The following is a 19,723-nucleotide window of genomic DNA, read 5'->3' on the forward strand; positions in this document are numbered from 1 at the left end:
CCTAGATTCATTGCTCTAGTGTCCCTCACCTTGCTGGTTGCACGTCTGACTGAAGCGGTGTCCCCTTCAGAGGAAGGGCATGTTAGTTTCCTTTTGTTTGTGTTGTTGACTCACTTGTGCCCAGTCAAATCTCCTGGCAATCAAGTGATTGAGTGACTATGCCAGAAAGCCAACCAGCACCACACTCACCTCTTTTGTGTATTAGCTAAACCATTCAATGGACATGGAGCTCAAAATCACAATTTAGAAGAGAATGTAAATGGAATTATTCTGGAGCAAACATTTCTTTTTGTTATGAATATTGTTGAAGTTATCCAAGTGTGCAAATGTGTAAATACTGGAGTCTGTTCAGAATATTTGGAGAATAATGGACATTTACAACCTCTTTTAGGGCACAGCTAACAAATGTTTGAACACCAAACAAATTCCAGATATAAACACTTATTTAATGACCTATTACACATTAGAACATATTTGAATGCCAGCATGCTGAACTTATTTGGACCTTGTAATTTCTGCACACAAGATGAGTCTGTGCATCTTCATTATAGGATGTGGGAAGTGCATCTGTGCCATTTCAGCCTTGACTTGATCCCACAAAACATGAAAGTGAAATGAAACCTGTTAGGGTCCAGAGCTCCTTTAGTACTGTACCTGTTACATTGCAGGTTTTCTGTCTAGCAACTATGCCACTTTTTTATTGAACAGAGATCATAATTATTTCCTTTATCACCTGTATCAGCACCTTACTGCTGCTGGCTACTTGACTGTAGCATCTACGGCTGGTCAAAACATGTGGTTCATTCTAATGCAAAACTCTACTAGGATAAAAGAAGTCTTTATAGTTGAAAAGAATGTCAGTTTTATTTTATGTTATCTTTTGATACTGGTATACTTCAGAAATAAGAAACTCTTATGATTGAGTGAATTAAACTGTAGTATCTATGGCTGGTCAAAACATGTGGTTCATTCTAATGCAAGTCTCTACTAGGATAAAAGAAATCTTTATAGTTGAAAAGAATGTCAGTTTTATTTTATCTTCTGCTACTGGTAAACTTCAGAAATAAGAAACTCTTATGGTTGAGTGAATTAATAGTGCAAATGTACACATAGGACTGCTATTTTTCCCCACTTAGACTTTTCACTACTACTGGTTAATGAACAGCTATTAGGGGACTGTTTTTCAGCATCTTGATCTTAATCCTGGTGCTGTAGCTGTGCGCACTTACAGGTGCAGCTTCATGGCCTTCACCTGTCCTCACCCTGCTATTTCAGAACTGAAAACACATTTCCAAGCCCGCTACCTGCTCTACAAAAAACAATTAACGGGTGCTCTTAGAACAAGATTTTCCAGTTAACTGGTGCTCTTAAACCAAGATTTTCCAACTGGCACGATGGCTACTAAGAACAGAACTGCTGATCTTCCACTATAATTTATTTTGTGCTTGGCAACATCAGGCATGTAGAAACCTAACAGAAAACAGGCTAGGGGGATCACGTGACAGCCTGCGAGAACGGGTAAGACTCATCTGCCTGTGTGGCTGCTGGATCAGCTGTAATAAGATCTCAGGCAATGGGACTCGCTTGCCTCCCCCTGTCCCGTTGTTTTGGATGAGCCAGTCTTGCCAAATGATTTGCTTTCAACAGCACCTGTAGTATATTCAAACAGCTCCCCACCCCCTTTAGCACAGCTCACCAGCTTAGTTTCATCAGGCTGGAGGCTGATGGTGCAGTCCCGTGAATTTGCAGAGGAGGCCTGGTGAAGGTTACGATAGGATTCATCAAGATGCATCTTACTTACAAAAACGAATGCACTGGGTTTACGTCTGCTCATTGTAAAGGATTTTACACAACATGTATGATATGACTGCAGTCACTTTTTATCCTAGTCAAATTCTATGAAATGAGAAGATGACATTCAATACAGCCTGGCTGCCCCGTAATTAACAGCTTTCAAAAACCATCAAGTCGTTACGTAAAGCATCCCTCCCCCATAACAGTATAACATTTCCTGCACATCTGACTAGTTAGCCAATGCTTCATAGAGTGAGGTTAATTTCCTTTTATCTTCAGAAAGCGTCTTGCAGCTCCAGGGTTGCTGTAACTTAGTGGGTCAAATTCATATCACTGTCGGTGACAATAGAAACAAGGCATCCCACAGATGGGAGTGAGCCTAGATCGAGAAGTATCCAAGTGACCTTAAGATGATCAGCTCTCCTCTGCTCTCCCATCAGCTAAAGCTTGAAACAGCCTCCCTCCCACTGAGACACAAAACACTACTCCTTATCCGCATCCTCATATTAACAAAACACAATGTTAAACAGAACTTCAAACTTGTAGAGATGTAAGTGTCCTCAACTAACTTGGTTCCTGCAAACAAGGAACTTCCATGGGGCAAGTGGGTAAGAGGTGGCTTGCCCCTAAGAAACTGCTTCATCTGGAAGTGGGCCCTGACAACCACATGGTCTCCACCCTCTGACAACACACTATAGGGATGCCCATCCCACACACTTTGTAATTTAAAGTGCTGAAAAAGCACCAAGAGCCTACAGTGAAGGGAAAAGCTTTAATTATGTAGAATCCCAAACCGCAAACTTTTGGAGATCCTGGAGATCGTGTGTATGCGTTGCTGTGGCTATATGTAACTTCTGTCCCAAATACACAACTCCAATGGTCGTGACGCCTTCATCCTGTTGTTGGGGCAGTCGCTTGCAGGTGTGCTGGATCCTGTTTAGTAGTCGTGATCTTCATCCTGACCCCTCGGAAATGTCTCTTTACACCCAGCTCTTAGGAACGTAGCAGCTTCGTCTAGCAGACAGGCAACTCTTCATGAGGAAGTCCGGGTATAATCTGTCATTCCAATATCCTGTTCCAGTCGCAACCAAACTGGATCCATGGCTCAGTTCGCCCTAATTCCCAGTGTAGCGCTTCCCTGTAAAACAAGCCAGACCATATATTAATCCTTGACTCTTCAAAGGTTCGATATGGGGTTTTTCTGTTTTACAAATTTCAGACCTGCATAAAAACAGCATTATATGCTTCTAATATTACTGTGGTTTAAAATACACGTCTCTGAAAAGAAAAGTGTGGTTTTCGTAGATATAACAGACCCTCTGAATAAATAGCTGTGCAACCAATTTTTGGTCCTCATCGCAGGTTCTGAAATCATTATCAAGATGGGAAACATGGGAGTCCTTTGAATGGAAGATCTACAGGATCAAAGTCTGCTTTCTTATTGGGCCTTGTTCAGATATCTGCCCATTTGTGAAACAGGTGGGGGTAAACCAGGGTCAAGTTTCCTCACTCTTCACACAGGCCTGAGAGGAAGACAAACCAGCTACTAACGGGTACAGAAAGTAAAGCAGAAGAATAGGTAGTACTGCAGGGAAAAGGAATAAAGTTAGCCAGAGGAAAAAGGCAAGAGGCATGTTTCCACCCAAAGGACCTTATTTCCAATGCAATAACCAAGGTGCCTTGCTGAAGTCTTCTTTGACACATGGCTAGATAAGATCCTTGGATCAACTGACTACGAACTACCAAACGAGCTAGACAGGCCAAAGGCCTCCTCGTTCTTTGTTAGCAGTCCTTAATCCCAGCAGCACTGGTAAAAATGAACTGATAGTAATTCAATCTGCAACTGGTGGAGACCTAAATAAAAATACTTATATTCCACCTTAATAAAATGTATCTCCTTTTGTCGATTTAGATTTGCCGATTTTTTTTTAATCTATCCATATAACTTGCAATCAACAACTTTCCCGTCATTTCTCGGCTCGCAGCTAGAAACTTTGCAGCCGCACACGGGAAAAATGAGGAAATGAAGGTAGGGTCCCACAACCTGCCCAGCGTCGAGCCACCAAGACTACACTGCTGCGTGCTGGAGGCTCGAGGCTGATGGGAGGAGAGGCATGGCCTTCACCTGCAGTTGCCCGGAAGGTCACAGGGGCTGATGGCCCGACCTTTTCTTCACCAGCACTTGGTCAACCATGCACTGTTGCTTGGGGACACCAGTTACAGTTGGCTAGTTCCATGACCCAGGCTCAAACCTACTCTCAAGTGTAAATGTTAATACTGGCTGATCATGCTTTGGAATCCCTAGAGAAAACTTGACTGAAATCCCATTTTTTTCCCCTAGAAACAGTGGTGCCCAGCCTGGAGTAAACCCTAGTGTTGCGAAGTCTTTTTGGAGATGGAAACAGCTGACAGCGGACAGCAGAGAGGAGAGGAAGGGAAGGTGAGAGTGCGGGGTCTGAGAGGGCCTACCTGGGCTGGGGCTGTCAGAAGCTAAACATTTTCTTTAGTTTGGAGATGAAGCCCTCCTCTTTGTCTTGGCCCTCCTCAGGCCTGTCCTGCCCTGCATCAGGGCGTGCCCCCCTGGAGCCCCCACCTGGACACAAATGGGTACTGTGTCAGTGGGCTTTGATAGCCAGGCAAAGTAGATTACCATGGATGAGGTGACTAAGCTCCTGCCTGGGTGTGGGGACTCCCACAGGACCCCAGCCCTGGACAGCTTGTCACCAAGAGTCCAGTAACCCAGTTACCTCGACTGCAGGGAGGGAGGACTCTGCCGCACTTACACAGCTCAACGTGTTGTTTCGTTTTCATATAGTTTTCAAGAGAACCACATGAAAAAAACGGAACAGGAGGGAATTTACACAAAGGGGTGCACGAGCCTGGAGAAAATGGCTAGCATTGTTTCAGGAAACAGCTGGACGAGATCCTCAGATCACTTCACTACTGACATCCAAAGAAGCTGGACTGGCCCCAATGGCCTTCGCTCGTTTCTCCACCCGCCCATCATCCGAAAGGCGCTTCCAGGGAAGAGTGGCGCCAATCCGACCCCCATCCCAGAAGCACGGGGCGCAAGGCAGCACTCAGCCTTGGGAGGGCTGCCTGTCCCCCACAGGGACTAACTGGACAGAAGATCCACTGCTCAGCAGGTCTTTGGAACGAGGTGAGAAAACCAGAGCAAGAGCGAACCCGTGGGAACATGCAAGCTCTACACACGGAGATTTTTCAAACCAGTTCACCAGGGTTTTTGTTTTTCGCTCAGACGCTTTGCAGACGTCAGCCGAAATGGGAGAACCGCGCCCCTAACCTGGAAAGGTGGAAGAGGGCTCGGTGTTCTGGAAAGGGAAGCAAGCGATGTCTGCGCAGGAGGGGAGTAAGCAAGCGACAGAGTGTCCTACCTGCTGCAGTGTTAGTGATGCCATTTACAGTTCCTTCCACATCCGTCTCGTCCTCCGCAAAGCTCACGAGCAGAGCCCGCTGCCGGTCCGTCAGGTTCCTGCAGGGGCGGAGAGAACAGGCGGGACGCCCGAGTCAACGTGGGGTTTCAGCATGGAGCAGAGTCTCGTTATACCTTGCGATCAGAGCCCTGTGCTGCCAGGCCTCACCCAGCGACAGGCCTTTCACCTGCTGGAATGGGATGGGGGGTCACAAGCAAGATTTAACGCAGCCCGTCCTGATATTCCACCGCCCATGAGGGAATGCGCCAATGTCAAGAGCCACCTATGACGATGCCGCTCCCTCCTGCTGTAATTCTGCTAACTGCTGGGACACAGCGGGAAGAACTGAGGGATATACTGGAGGCAGTGTAGTATGACACACGAGCGACAGAGTGACATCTCTTACTTGGGCACCCGGATCTTGATGTGGACGTAGTGGTCTCCGTATCCATAGCTGTTGACCCGAGGGATCCCCTTCCCGGAGAGACGGATCCTCTGATCGCCCTGGGTGCCAGGCGGAATCTGCCAGGACAAGCCACAACGAGCTTTACCACTTCCAAAATGCCTTCCAAGAAGCCTAACAACCACATTTATACTTCTCTACAATGAATCAAGTACTGTGGAGATTCAACACTTTTACAAATATACTACATTTTTTATTTTTTATCTCTGAGATAATTTCATCTTTATCATTCAGCTGACACTTTTTCCCCCAGCAGATGGCAGCAGTGCGACTTCACATACTTCTGAATGACCATTTAACTGTTCTCTCATTTATATCCTATTCTTCACCTAAGCTATGTGTCTGGGATAGTGCATTTCATACTGTACTTGGTTAATTAATGGAGATCACAGATCTAACCCTGGTGGACATTATGGAGCACACAACTAAGCTGAGCCTGGGTGTCTATAGGAGGCAGGTGCAAACAGGAGCATCCAATGAAAGAAGGGGAAAAACGTGCAGAATCCACACAGACAGCTGATCTTGGAACTGGATCAGGGACTCTGGACCTGTGAGGCAGCAGTGCTAAGCCCCACACTACTGTGCTGCTCCTACATCCCAGATGAACTCAGACTGCTAGCTTTAACCTGCACTTTTTCAAGTGGGGGATGTACTGTCCATTTCGGACTAAGAGATAGGACGAAGATCCACAACCGCCGCAGTCTACCCACCGCGATATTCACGGTCTCGTAGAGCCCCTGTGCTCGGGCCGTGCCCCCCAGGATGGCCTGGGACACGGAGATGAAGAGGTCGGAGTGGATGTCGGCTCCGTCCCTCCGGAACACCGGGCTCTTCTGGACCTGCAGGCAGAGGACAGGTCATAGGTCAGGGTCAGAAATGGCTGCAGTGAGCAGGTGATCGCCTGTCTTGGAAAGCGCACCTCGAGCCAAGGATCAGAAGCACTGCATGTTTTAATCACATAGCAAAGGACTAAATCGCCAGGGCCACACAGTGCCTAGAATGCAGGAACACAAGAAAGCCTGATCTCTATCTTCACAGCCCAATCCTCCTATCATTTCTCATGCTATAAGCGAGCCTCTTGCTGCCGAGCCTGAGGATATATCTTGCAGGCACTAATATGGATCAGTCCTAGAGCAGAAAGACTGGTCATGAACGTGAAGAACCCCATAATAAAAACCTTCAGAGGCTTTCAGCGACTCTTCATCTATACGTGAACAGCGGTAAAGGAGAGCGTTTTTTACTGACCATTTTTTGGGACTGCACATATACACATGTCCAAAATCGAGTTACAGGAGTTAAAACAGAAAATTTCAGTTTTGCACGCAAAACGTACGCACAAATTTAAACAGGTGGGTGAGCTGGACCAGTCTGGGTAGAGTACCCTGCTCAGCGGAAAAGCAGCAGCGTCCCCACCTGGGGGTCCACACTGCTGCTGGCTGCCTGGCGCACGGCCATTTCACACCACAAACCTCTTCCCTGCTTTGCAGCTCGTTACTTATAAGACCAACAGAGAGATGACGAGCCTCAGATGAACGCGCTACAAGGGCCGGTCACTCACCCGGAAAGTGATGAAGATCTCTTTCTTCCCCACGGACATCCGGACAGTCTGGCCATCCTCCACCCCTACGCAAAGAATCATGGTTAAAACAGCCCAGCCCAAAGAAAGGACTGCCCTGGGCCAGTGGGGATGCTGGAAGGGAGCAGGCTGTGTTGCAGTCTAGCCCCACTGGTCAGCAGGAATAGGTGGTGATAAATGGACAGGCTGCATAGTGCAGCAGAAGCTCCCGACCCTGGTCCTAAAGGGACGCCGTGTCCGCTGGCCTTCATTTACAGAACATCATTGCTGCTGAAAACCAATTCATTACGACGGAGGCGTCCTTCGTGTCATCTTCACACGACAGCACGAGTGGCATAGAAACCCGACACCGTCCTTAGTCTTCAGTTTTGAGAAGCGGACTCGATTCCACGGCACACTCGTTCTTGTTTAAGGGTACGCGCGTCCTTGTGGTTAAAACTGCCTTCACATTAGGGTGGAAAATGTGACAGTGTGTATTCTGCAACGCTGGACACTCGTGAATACTGATCCCACAGTGGCAGCTAAGCTCTCGGTAATTTCTGGGCGCTGGCATTGTAACAGGTTGTTCATCTTGTAATAACGCAGTCATTCCCCCCCGTTGATGATGGCTGAGCCCTACACTGACGGCGCTAATTGACGGGCTGCTCACCTGCAGGCACGGGCACCTTCACCGTGCGCCTCTGCTTCGTCTGGCCCGTCCCCCGGCACACCACGCAAGGCGTGGTCATCACAGAGCCCCGCCCCCCGCAGCGCCGACAGGTGGAGCGCATCACGAAGGGGCCCGTGTTTATCGTCTCCTGCAGGGGGCGGCAGCGGGCGGACCGTTACTGGAGCACCAGCGTTTCAGGCCGAGGACACGCTGGACCAGAGCTCTGTTTGCCAGTACCTAACCTCAGCATCTCCCTGCTACACGGAGGAGTGAGCGTGGGAGCAGGCTGGCATTTCCAAGTGGATGTTTGAATGACATACACTTGGTTTAGGCATGGAAATGAAAGGCAAATACGTGAAACTGAATGATCGGGTGTATCTGCATGAATTTTACACAGAATTTGTTTTTGCATAATTTAATACACCAAGGCCAAACTGTCCACCCTATTTTTAAGGCCGTTAAGGAACAGTAAATAACACAACAGAATTTTATATACCTTGACATACCATGTCAATGCAGGCTGCTTTTGAAGTATAGACTTTACAGTAAGACTTTGTCACAAACAATCCTGAATTTCCAAGTAGGGGGAAAAAAAAAAACTTAAAGCGAAACATTCAAAACATGAGTTTGCTGTGCATTAGCTTTCAGGTGATTTCTATTCTGCTGTCAAGAGACAAGGATATATTTAACAGTTACAGTAGTACAAATGAGCTCTATGATTCAGATAGGGTGGGTCTGAGGCTGGCTCATGTACCGTCACTGGAGTTTGACCAGGACTGTACAACTGGTTTCCTAGGAAACACACCCCACTGGGATGTCCTCTCATCAGCTCTGACCGTCCTGTGTGTCACTGCAGAGCGTGTGACATGTTAATGGCTTGACAACAGCCGAATGGCCTAATGGAGAGGGCAAGAGGAGTCTGCCCGCGGCCCCACATCCTTCTCACGTGGGTACAGGGGCTATGGCTGTGAGCCGCCGTGTAAACCGGCCCGCACACAACGCAACCTATATCGACAGGTCTGCAGGGATACACCTGGACAGGACGGTGTGCTCTTGCTGGCTACATTAATTCGTTTTGAATATTTCCGAGACCTGAATTATTCATCCATTTGTAGAGCTGCTCACATCAGGCTAAGAACACACGGCTCAAGTAAGTGTGTCACGCAGCTCCGGCAAGGAGCCGAGCCTGTTTAACAGAACCCAGGTTAGAAGAAAACAAAAGCCGCGTTTGTTTGTGTCTGGGGAGCTCTTCCGGCTGTTGGGTTTCGTCAATTTGCTTTCAAAGGCAGCTTTTCCCCCCACACACAACACCTCATTAAAATAAATTAGGCATCACTGGCCATTTCGGAAACCCCCATAACCGCCCTCTATATGGTGGTCTGGATCTACAGCCCTCGTATCGGTACGATGGAGAAAAAAGGTCGCTTCTGTGAAAATGTGCACCGTCCTGGAGGCGATCAGACTCAGAATCTAGTGGTGGATGCTGGCGTGTATATATACTGTTTAAGTGAGGGTTCTCATGAAAGGTGTGGACCTGGCAATGCTGCGTGGGCGGACGTTAGAATAAGCGCCCGCAGGACACAGCCTGGCAGGAAGGCGCTCACCGGCAGTGGGTGCCAGGCGTGCGTTCGGAGGTGCTCACCATGCCAGTGCCGTTGCAGTAGTGGCAGTGCTGCAGCTTGGTGCCCGGCTCGTTGCCCTTGCCGTCACAGCGCTGGCACGAATCCTCAATGTTGACGGAGATCTCCTTGTTCACCCCCTTGGCCGCCTGGGTGAACGTCAGCTCCATGACGTACTGGGGGAGGAGAAACGGCAACTCAATTCGGCCCCCTCCCAAGATGTGATGATCCGAAGCCTCTGGCGGCGCGGAGTCGGAGACGCAGGGTCTCTCCTCCGCGAGGTACGCACCTCCTGGGGCTGCTCGAAGATGGAGTTGAAGTTCCCGAAGCTGGAGCCGGAGAACTCCCCGAAGATCTTGCGGAAGAGCTCCTCGGGGTCCATGCTGGTCCCGCCGCGCCAGTACTGCTGGCTGCCCGCTCCCGCCTGCCCTGGGTCGAACCCGGCTGCGCCGTAGGTGTCGTACTGCTTCCTCTTCACGTCGTCACTCAGCACCTGCGCGCAGACGGGGGGTCCGTGAGGAGGAGGAGGAGGAGCAGCGAGCTGGAGCCTTCCTCTCCCTCCTGCTCCTGGACTCCCGCGCAGCTGAGCTCTTTATCCAGCTCAACCGGCTTGCGGTCCTGCTGTTACCTTTCTAAGCCTTCTGCCTGCCTGGAGGCTGGCGGCTCACTTATTTCTTTATGGAGCGCGACAGTAAATCGGCTTCCTCCTGCCCGTGACCCTCGCGGGTTGAAAACGGCGAAGGAGGTCGAATTCGTCGCTACAACTTAGCAAGCGCAGCACGTCTATACTTCTCCAGGAACGGGAACCCAAAGTTTAGAAACCAGACCGAAGAGTCCCCTTTCCATGGAGATCCAGAAGCTTAAAATGTAGAAAGAAGCAACCTGCTCGAGCACAGAAAAAGTTGACGGGTGGTTAAACTGTTATGAAATGAATATGTAAAAATGGGCAACCCTGGCCCGAGCTTGCGTAGCTTTAAATCACTCAAAAATACACCCGAGAAGTGGAGACGTAGGTCTGTTTTCTCAAACTTACCTCATAAGCTTCCGCCAGCTGGGCAAACTTCTCCTTGGCCTGGGGGTCATCCTTGTTTGTGTCAGGATGGTACTTCTTAGCAAGCTGAGGGGAAAAGGCTTCAGTTTAGTCTCCAGGGGCCCTTTGCCCCCCTCTCGCGTTCCAGTCGCAGGGACAACAATTTACTTTATTTAAACAAACGCCTCAGAGTCTCTGCTGAACACCGACATCCAATGCCTGTCCCTGCCGAGTCAGTTCAGCACTGAAGGAACATTAAACACAGGACTTTCTTCTTACTGGTCTGTAGGCTTCGCCTTCTGTTTCCGGTCATGGCATAGAACAAGAACCTTTAATAAACAGTTTTATCGGTTTCTTATTTAAGAAATAACAAAGGGTACAGGCTTTCACAGAAATTCTACAGCAGCTCTCGTCATCTTTCCTGCGTCTGCAGTCTCTCGAGCTGTAGCCACGTCTCTCACCTGGTAATAAGCCTTTTTGATCTCCTTCTGCGTGGCCGACCGGGACACCCCCAGCACTTGGTAGTAGTCCTGCTTGTTTGACGCAGAGGCGCTGGTGTGGAAGGCGGGGGCAGGGATGACACTGGGGCTCCTCACTCCTGTATGGGCACGTGGAGACCCGGCTTAACAGTTGGGGTCTGAGCTCTGCCAGGGGGCACAGGCAGACTACAGCACCACAGCCCAGGGAGGCAGCAGGCCAGAACCTCCCGTGAGTACAGTCTCCCTGGGAACTCAGAACTAGAGTGCTGTACTTTTTAAAGAGCAAATCAACATATGACAGCACTCTCGGTATTAAACTGGAATATTCCTTTCCAAACCATACTCCATGTGCAGCTGCAAGACTGCATAATATTATTGCAAGACTGAAATAATAAAGGACATCGCTAGCTGCCTGAACCCCATGATGTCGAACTGCTTAAAGATAAACTGCTTGTTGATAAAGCCAGAGATCAACTGTCATCAGTGCAACTTTTGTAAGCAGACTCTCACTGGTTACTGCAAGGATCCACAGACGTCAGGCATTTAAAGCACCATACAATATAACAGAATCCAGAAAGTATTCGTACATCTCTCCAATCCACAAGAAGACGAGATCAATGCTGCTTTCTGAACTGCACTAAAGAAAGTTCCAAACGTTGCTTCTCTGACATCAGAGTGCACTGATTCTTGATATCTTTCCTGATCTCCAGTTAGGCTTAGAAAGAAAAGAAACGTAGCACTCCGTTACTGAGTGTACTGTATGTGTCAAGAGAAATCAGCCATGCAGGACTGTGTACCGATTTCATGATTGACTTTGTTGCATAAGCACTAATAAACTCACATTAGTGGGAGAGCTGAGCAGAAACAGGTCAAGGGGTGATCCCAACCCACCGATTGTGAAGAAAGAAAATTACAGAAAGGAACTGCAACGCCCCAGTTATAAAAATAACCTCTATATATTGAGGCGCCTTCACATCCTCATGCTGCGTGTGAAACATGGGCTTTCTGGCAAGATGAGAATAGGACATGGTGTCTTGTGGGTATTCTACTGGCCTGAGCCCCACTGGATGAGGTAGGGAGACCTAAGGCATTTGGAGGCCCAGGGACAGACACAAGCTCACAGGATCTATGAGGGGAAAAGGGCAAAATCCAATTGCAATGTATTGCAGAGAACGAATCCCAGATGTACAGCTTGTACTGTTTCCAGCTGTGGCTCCAGACACTATTACACTGTGACCTAACACAAGACCAAATGGTGATCAATTCTACTGAAAGCAACTTGTTAATTATGGCACTTCTGTTCACCGAAATCTCAGTACTCCACCTACTAAAAAGAAACTGCTAACTTTGTCAATATATTGCATATATAAGTCATGACTCTGCTGAATATCAGTTTATACAAACAGCAGGCTCTTGCAACAAATGAATCTGATAATCACAATGAAAAGTGTTTATTTTGGTAATACTTTCAAATACTGGCCAATCCAGTCTGGACTCCTTATGGATCTAACTGTTAATCAACATTTGGTACAAGAATAACCAGAGGAAGCAAGTAGCCTATGAGATATATTCAAAAAATATATCTTGTTTTAAAAGTTTAGCAATGTCAGCTGCTACCTGCTCAAAGTCTAGCAATGTCAGCTATTTGTCGTTTTTATCCCAATCACACCTAGAAGATTTGGAACTGAACACAAAGGGCGTTTCGGTAAGATGCGTCCATTTGACGCTTTCTCGAATACTGTCGCAACTAGTCTTCAAAGGTAAACAGATTGAAACCTCCATATGATCAACATTTACATATAGCTCAAGTCACCACGATAACTGTAATTATATCTTCCGCACTAGTCTTCAAAGACTTTTTCTGCAAAAAGGGGGTTTATGAATTACGAGCGACACATGCCTATGGGTGCCTTTTGTCACAGTTTGTTTCTGCGGTAATTTTTCCCTTCCTGCTCTTAAATCTCCACAGCCGGAAGCATGGCACACAAAGTAGCGACCATGCTGCCAGTCAAGGTCAGCTGCTGGAGCGGAGGAAGTTTCTGGTAGCCGAAGAGAGCACACCTGCGATCTAAGATCAACACGAAAAGTGCTGCTTCTTGCATGAAGTACGGACGTCAAACAGAAAATATATGCAATTTACGATCATGTCATCCAGAGGTACTTTGTGTCACGCCGTTACGTCTCTTTCGTAATGCCGGTAGAGACGTCAAGGGAAGCACGCGTGTAGTCTAGACATATCACACATTTCACTACAATATTGACAACGCAATGAAAGAAATACGCTAGCTGTTAATTACACAGCCCCCAAACCCTGCGCAACTGTAATGTACATTGCAAGAGTTCAGGATATAGGCATTCCGGCTCGTCTCATTACCTGCTAATGCTCTCAATGTCAGGACGTGGCCGGGCCCTCCGCCGCCCCCGGGACGATACTGCGATGCACTCAAGGCAGGAACGGGACGCAATGTCTCCGTATGGGCGCGGGCGAACCGCGAGCAGCCCCGACGCTGCCCGGCGGAGACGGCCACGAAGATCCAGCGTGAGGAGCACCGGACCGCAGGAGACGCCATCATCATGTACCAGGACTGACAGAGGCAGCGCAAAGCGCATGGCCGGGAAAAGCAACGGGCCGCGCATGCGCGGAGCTGGGCGAGCATGCGCAGTCCAAACGCAGGGGACATTCCCAGCGCGAACATGTCACATGATAGGGGTGAGGGTGGACTTCAGACTCTTCAAGAAAAATAAAAAAACGCTTCAATAATTATTTTAAAAACACGAACTGCCTCTGCTACATGGTTTTAAACTTTAACGTTAGATTCCATGTATTATTTATTTAATTTTAGAAGGTTGCTAGCTTTTTAAAATCAATGCACTTAAATGTTTTCTTTTCCCCTAAATCAGGTACGAGTTTCCCCAGCAGTGCAGAGACTCATCTCCGACAAATACGTCCAGAGGGGCCCAAAAACAAAAAGAAAACCTTCTCCCCAAGTCGTGTAGTAATATGCAAAATAAACTCCCAGTTGCGAGCTGTGACTGAGAGAGCCTTTAATCCCAAGGGGGCAATTTGTTCAGCATCAGTTGGGCGTCTGCTGGCCACCCGTTTTACACCTCTCAGATTTTTTAAAAGGAGGGTTACTTACAGTAATTAAACATAAACTTTGTTAAATTTAGCAGTATTGTAAAACATCACCACTCGTTTCAAATTGCGCACCATACATGCTAAGTAGCAAGAGAAGTCTGAAATCGCAAAATGCCCCCAGTACAATCTGAGGTTTGCAGCAATGTCACTAGCTCGAGGTGGGGGGTCAGACAAGACAGCATCAGCCGCTCCCGTTCGCATCGATCGCCGAGTGAATCGCTGCAAGAGACAATCGACCGGCACTGTTGTGCTGTCAGTGCAGCTGCTGAGCGTGTGTGCGCGTCTGCAGAGACGGGGAAGGAGTGGGACAGATAGCAAACGGGTCACTGGCGTTGAGCAGGACGGCGAAGGAGAAAGGAGAAGGATGAACCGCTTCAAAATCTCCAAATTCAAGAACACCACCCCAAAAATCCCCAAGAAAGACGTAAGTCGGCGAGGGTTGGGTTTTGCAGTGAATGGGGGGAGAGACGTGTGCTGGCATTTCAACTTCCTGAATACTGCTCTCGCAAAGCTGTCCCGGAGTCATCATTTTTCAAGCACTCGTTCAAATTCAGATTGAAATGTACGCTGGTTTTAGAAGAAGGCTTCCAGACGGCCGCTTGCACTGCAGGTTTTAATTAAAGGATGGGATTCGCCTCTTTTTATTTTTCCGTCTGTGCATGACAGTTTTTTTTTGCTCTAATTTGAATGAAGGTTTGGTAAAAACTAAAACCTGGGAGGTTGTAAACGCTCACGTTACACGGAAAAATAATTTCCGTCCAGACGTGATTTGTGTTTTAAATTGCATGTGCAAATAAGACTGCTCTTTAAGAAAACAGAACAACGCTTCATTTCTACCGCGCGGTATGTTTAATCGTTTCTAAAAGTTTAGATAGACTGAAATATTGTTTACAGCTGTGAATGATTTAATGCAAATATATGTAAAACACGATGCTCAATTACCTCGACTTTTTTTTTAAAAGTCATACCAGGATGTGTGTTAAGGTAGCGTGCATGAACAAGCTGTGCTCGGAGCGAACCTGAATTTATTAATTACTGTTCTAGCCTTGACAAGCACGATAGAAAGTCAAAATAATCGTAATTCGCCCATTCTGCCATTTGCTACCCTATCGCGCTCTTCCTGGTGTGTAAAATCTAATGAGTAGCTACTAGGTCAGCTCCGACGCAATCCAAATGTTTTGCATAATTTTCAAAGAAAGTGGTTGATTCATTGTTGATCTGTTTACGGGGAGGGAATTCATCTACAGATACGTCTGTGCAATAGAGTGTCGACTTCAACTTTTTGACGAGAGAGGTTATCTTCCTAGCGACCTTCACACGTGCTGGAATATAGGCTCTGCTGAAGGTGTGAAATGATCCCGGGCACTACTCTGTGTTCCGTGCGTGGGCACAGCGAGATCACAGGTAATTTCTAGCCCCGGGCAAAGGAAGTCACCAGTTTCGAGATATTCCTTGGGCGAGGTTTTGTTTTGGCCAGATTGACGGTGAGTGGTGGAATCTGAAGTCAGGAAGGTGTGGCTTTTCCCACGCACAACCGAGATACACTATATCGCTGTCGTTTCTGATTGAGTGGTTTGGAAGCTTTCAGAGGAAGCCTCACCTGGAGTGCATTGCAGGCACACGTGTTCCACTTTGTGCTTGTGAATTCCACCGCACGTTTCTACTCAAGAGTAAAACCGAGGTGCTCTTCTAAAGCTGATGAGTTTTAGATATGGGGAGTCCTCAGTCGTGGAAAACTTCTTCTTGAAGCATCCATCCATATATCAGGACAGGGTTATTAATTGGTATAATGTGCATATCGTTGTGTAATAGCGACCCCTGTGGTTGGGGGGAGGGAGCTGCAGGACTGAGCTGCATTCAAACGGGCTAAGAACTCATCCCCACTTATACTCGGCTTTCCTACTTTGCAAACGTAGTTCACCTTTGAATGTCTCAAACCTTTGAAGCTTATATTGTGGACCTATCCCATTATGATGTTTTAAACCAATGGTATGAATGAGACCCAATAATTTTGCATTGATAACGTGCTGGAGGATGCTGGACTTTTTAACCATGTCTCCATTCTTTCTGTAAATTGAGTTGAAGAGCTTATTGGCAAATATCTTCAGTTTTCATAGACAGCCCTGAGGCAGAGACTGAACAACGGTTGTTGATCTACCAAAACGTGTACGAAAGAAGTGGACACCTGAGGAAGGCTCCACAGTCGAAACACGGTGTCTCTTTTCTTTTCCTTTCAGCCTGGAATAAACCTCTCCCTGCTCCTCTGCCGCCTTCGCATGCTGCTGCAGCTGCTTACTAAAAGAAGTCACACACTTCTGCCTCTGGTTTTCATCACGCGCCCTGCTGTTAAAGTTTAATTGAATTAACTGTTTTGACGGGCCGTCAGGCGTGATGGTTTTCCAGTCTGTCCAACAGTGATGCTTTGTCTCCTGTCCAGTCTGCACGCAGAGGCTAAGATTCATATTCAGTGGAAGTGTCCCCTGCTTACCCACGGGGAACAAAAAAATCCTTCAGGGATTTCCTGTTCCAGGTGGGACTGACAGATAACATGTATTTCAGTGCTCTGCTGTCCGTGCTCTCTTCTGCTAAGAACCTCGGCGTCCGTCTTCAGCCCCGGCCTCTCCTACCCAACACGTTTCTCTGGGATGATCTTGTCTTCTTCCCTCTTGAGCAGCAGTCTCAAGACCCCTCCTTACTGGCTGTCCCACACAGCTGCTCACCCAGGCCCTGGTGCTGTGCTTTTGAAGATGGTTTCTCGTTTGAGGTTTTTTGCATTTGCAGGGTCTGTTAAATCCTACCACAAGAACACAAATAAGGTGGAGACTGTTTAGTTCACAGAATGGACTATTAGTAGCTGCGACAGCTATGTTCTGTTGTAGTTCTGTCTGTGTAAGGCTCAGAAAGTTGAGGAGTGACATTTCTTGGTATAGCCAAGGGTTCTAGTAATAGGGGTGACACATTTTTAAAATATCGTTTTGGGATGTGCTGTTGCCTTTGGTGTACATCCCTCAGAAAGGATGGGATTCCACTCTGTTTACAGAAAGAGCAGCACGGTTACTACAGTCAAATGCAATGAGAAAGGGGTTCAGCTCTGTCCTATTTAGAGATGATTAACAAGGCAATATATTGCTCCCCTTCAGTTTGCCCGTGCTATTATGACGCACAAGTGTGGGCTAACCTATCTTTTTGTATATTTTTGGAGTGGAATTTCAGACTTATTTCTTTGTGTTCCAGGACAGAGTCAGTCCCCGCCCTGTTGTTAGTAGGGCACAAATACATTGGCTGTATGTCGCCTTTACAGAGGCTGGTACAATAGTGTTGATTTGTGGATTACAGTGATTTGTTTGTAGAGGCTGTTGGCATTCAGTCCCATGTGTGGGAGCTTCTGTACTGCAGCCTCTGGCAAAGATGTAGATTTGTAATTGCGTTAAGAGCCTCTAGCAAGAAAGCTGCGCCTCAGAACAATGTGAGCACATCTCTTGCCTAGAAATTTAGCGGAGGAGTTAGTTTTCAACGTTTTCCAGCTGCCACTTGAGCTGGATTTCCGGGATGGTCCTGCTTTCCTTGTCCCCTGAGGCATGTGTAGCCGCAGCCAGTGTAGCTGTGCCGGTCCAGAACATCAGTGGCCTCCAATGACACCCCAAAACCAGGGAGATGCACAGACTCGCCAAAACCACCATCTTCATATCTGGTCCTGGAGACCTGCAGGTTTTTTTTAGGTAACTAAAAATGCTCCGTAACTAAAGGTTTGGAAACCCAGGTAAGTTGGATCAGATAATTCAATAACTGATTCGATAAACTCATTAAGAGCGCAGGTGGATTGAAAAGCAGCAGGGCCTGCAGGTGTCCAGGTTGAGGAGTGAGTGTCACAGGACTAATACAGTCCAGTCGTGAGGAGTGTCCACTGTGTGAGCAGAGGTCATCCCTGCAGCACAGGAAGCTAGAAATCCCCCTGTAGAGCCCAGATTCTTTTGAATAAATGTCCTCAACCACTGGAAACTTCCTGTTTCACCATGGGCTCCCTTGCAAGCTATAGCTCAGGGGTTCGCAGACCTGCTCTGGCAAGTGTGTCCAGTTAAACAATAATTAGCTCATGCAGTGTGGACTGTAAACCTAGCGACACGACGTCCCTCCGGGACCAGCACAGGGATTCCCTGCTCAGGATAAAAGCCTGGATGGAAGTTCGTATTCTGATTGAGCCACTGGGGAATCTTGGACACGTTTTTAAATGATTTGCAGCGCAGTGCCAGAGTTTCGGAGACTTCCACAGCATTGTGCACATCACTGTAGTACAGGGCGAGCTGCCAAGCTGAGTCCATTGCAGCCACTCTCCAGAATCCCTCTGTCTCCAGCCAGCTGTGGAGCAAATAGAAGCAAAGAGCTCACAGCCAAAAAGAAGTAAACTGGCCCTGGCAGCAAATGCAGTCTATCTTTGGGCTGTGGGCACTGTGCATTCCCCAGCAGGTTATTTCTTGTTTAACTGTAGAAAATGCTTTATAAATTCACTGTGAGACTTCCCGTTACTAGAACAACTGTGCTGTATTTTTAAGGCCTCCTTCTGTTTGGTCATACAAAGGCTTTACAGAAATGGAGGCTGTGCTGTGTCTGTTTCAGGATGCCTGTTGGCAGCTGTGACACAAATCAGTCACCTGCCGGTGATCGATAATAGCCCCACGACGCTAAGAGCCCCTCCGGTTGGCTTGGAGCCCTCAAGGCCCTGGCTCCTCAGCAGGCGCGCTCCGCTCGGGGCGCGCCGCAGGGCTCCACTTCCTCTATTGCCGCTGAGCCGAGGAGCGGCTGAGGCTGCGTTCGCTCTCTGCTTCCTGTCGAGGTGCGGCCGCCCCCCCCCTGTTTCCTGAGCGAGGCACAGGGCAGTATCCGCAGAGCTCTGAACCGAGCCAGGCGGGATCCCTCTGAGAGCTCAGCTGTCTTGTGCGGTTTCTGCCCTGCGGGTCTAGGGACACCAGTCGGGGAGAGGAGGAGGAGGAGGAGGGGAGGGGGGTAGGGGGGTCTTTTCCATTCTGCGGCAGGAAGCGGACACCCATTGCAGAGCGTTTTGATCCAGTTCGGTTTACACACCAGTCCCCCTTTTGCTATACTGATGTAGCAGCAACACATGCCCGTTTATCTTTAAAGATGTTATCTTCCTAGCAAAAGTTGTTTCCCTGTCTGCTCAGGTTTTATTTACATATCCGTTAATAGTCTGAAATGAGTAGCTGTCTGGTGTTGGCCAGTATCCAGGAGACCACAGCTTGTGACACCTTATGACTTCGAACTGCTCTGCAATGGTGGGGAGTTCTGCTTTCATCCCCGTTGCCTCATTGTTCATCAGTTGCTCAATGCAAACGTTCTGACATTCCTTTCTCTGGTTACCTCTTTGTCATCCATCACTTAATTCTTCCTTCCATCTTTTTTTTACTGTAAACATAACATTGCAGAATGAACACTAATTCTTTTTCTCTGTCTGACTATTACACTTGTAATGACACTTCATCAGCTCGCCAGGGGCTCAAAGTCGCTGCTTTCCCTGTCTCGCGCGT

The 19,723-nt window shown here is 47.9% G+C and overlaps 2 protein-coding genes across 3 annotated transcripts in view; one reads left to right on the forward strand and one right to left on the reverse strand.

Moving 5' to 3' along the window:
- Positions 1-2,552: 2,552 nt before the first annotated feature.
- Positions 2,553-13,727, reverse strand: dnaja3a (DnaJ heat shock protein family (Hsp40) member A3a). Of its 2 annotated transcripts, XM_006637028.3 has the most exons (12): positions 13,419-13,727; positions 11,027-11,163; positions 10,569-10,652; positions 9,825-10,028; positions 9,559-9,711; positions 7,917-8,064; positions 7,250-7,314; positions 6,402-6,530; positions 5,635-5,750; positions 5,190-5,287; positions 4,264-4,387; positions 2,553-2,932 (listed from the first exon to the last, which is right to left on the reverse strand). In XM_006637028.3, the coding sequence occupies exons 1-11, from the start codon at positions 13,723-13,725 to the stop codon at positions 4,278-4,280; spliced, it is 1,551 nt and encodes a 516-aa protein (XP_006637091.3). In that variant the 5' UTR covers positions 13,726-13,727; the 3' UTR covers positions 2,553-2,932; positions 4,264-4,277. The 2 variants fall into 2 exon arrangements, with proteins under 2 accessions (XP_006637091.3, XP_015215356.2); XM_015359870.2 differs by lacking the exon at positions 4,264-4,387 and having other exon boundaries at positions 13,419-13,726.
- The window catches only part of coro7 (coronin 7), a 190,597-nt gene continuing 184,539 nt past the window's right edge, over positions 13,666-19,723 (forward strand). The window contains exons 1-2 of the mRNA XM_069180818.1: positions 13,666-13,754; positions 13,946-14,607. Coding sequence (XP_069036919.1) covers positions 14,326-14,607 — 282 coding nt within the window. The 5' untranslated portion in view covers positions 13,666-13,754; positions 13,946-14,325. The remainder of the gene's footprint in view (positions 13,755-13,945; positions 14,608-19,723) is intronic.

This window comes from Lepisosteus oculatus, chromosome 19 (assembly GCF_040954835.1).
Source record: "Lepisosteus oculatus isolate fLepOcu1 chromosome 19, fLepOcu1.hap2, whole genome shotgun sequence".
In the NCBI taxonomy this organism is placed as follows: Eukaryota; Metazoa; Chordata; class Actinopteri; order Semionotiformes; family Lepisosteidae; genus Lepisosteus; species Lepisosteus oculatus.

What these genes read in the sequence shown, in the direction of transcription:
- dnaja3a (XM_006637028.3), bottom strand. Translation starts at nt 13,725, where the DNA reads ATGTCCCCTGCGTTTGGACTGCGCATGCTCGCCCAGCTCCGCGCATGC. An exon ending in AGATCTTCATCACTTTCCGG is followed by an intron (nt 6,531 to 7,249) that starts GTGAGTGACCGG and finishes CTCTGCCTGCAG; the next exon opens with GTCCAGAAGAGCCCGGTGTT. An exon ending in CATCACTAACACTGCAGCAG is followed by an intron (nt 4,388 to 5,189) that starts GTAGGACACTCT and finishes ATTTGTGTCCAG; the next exon opens with GTGGGGGCTCCAGGGGGGCA.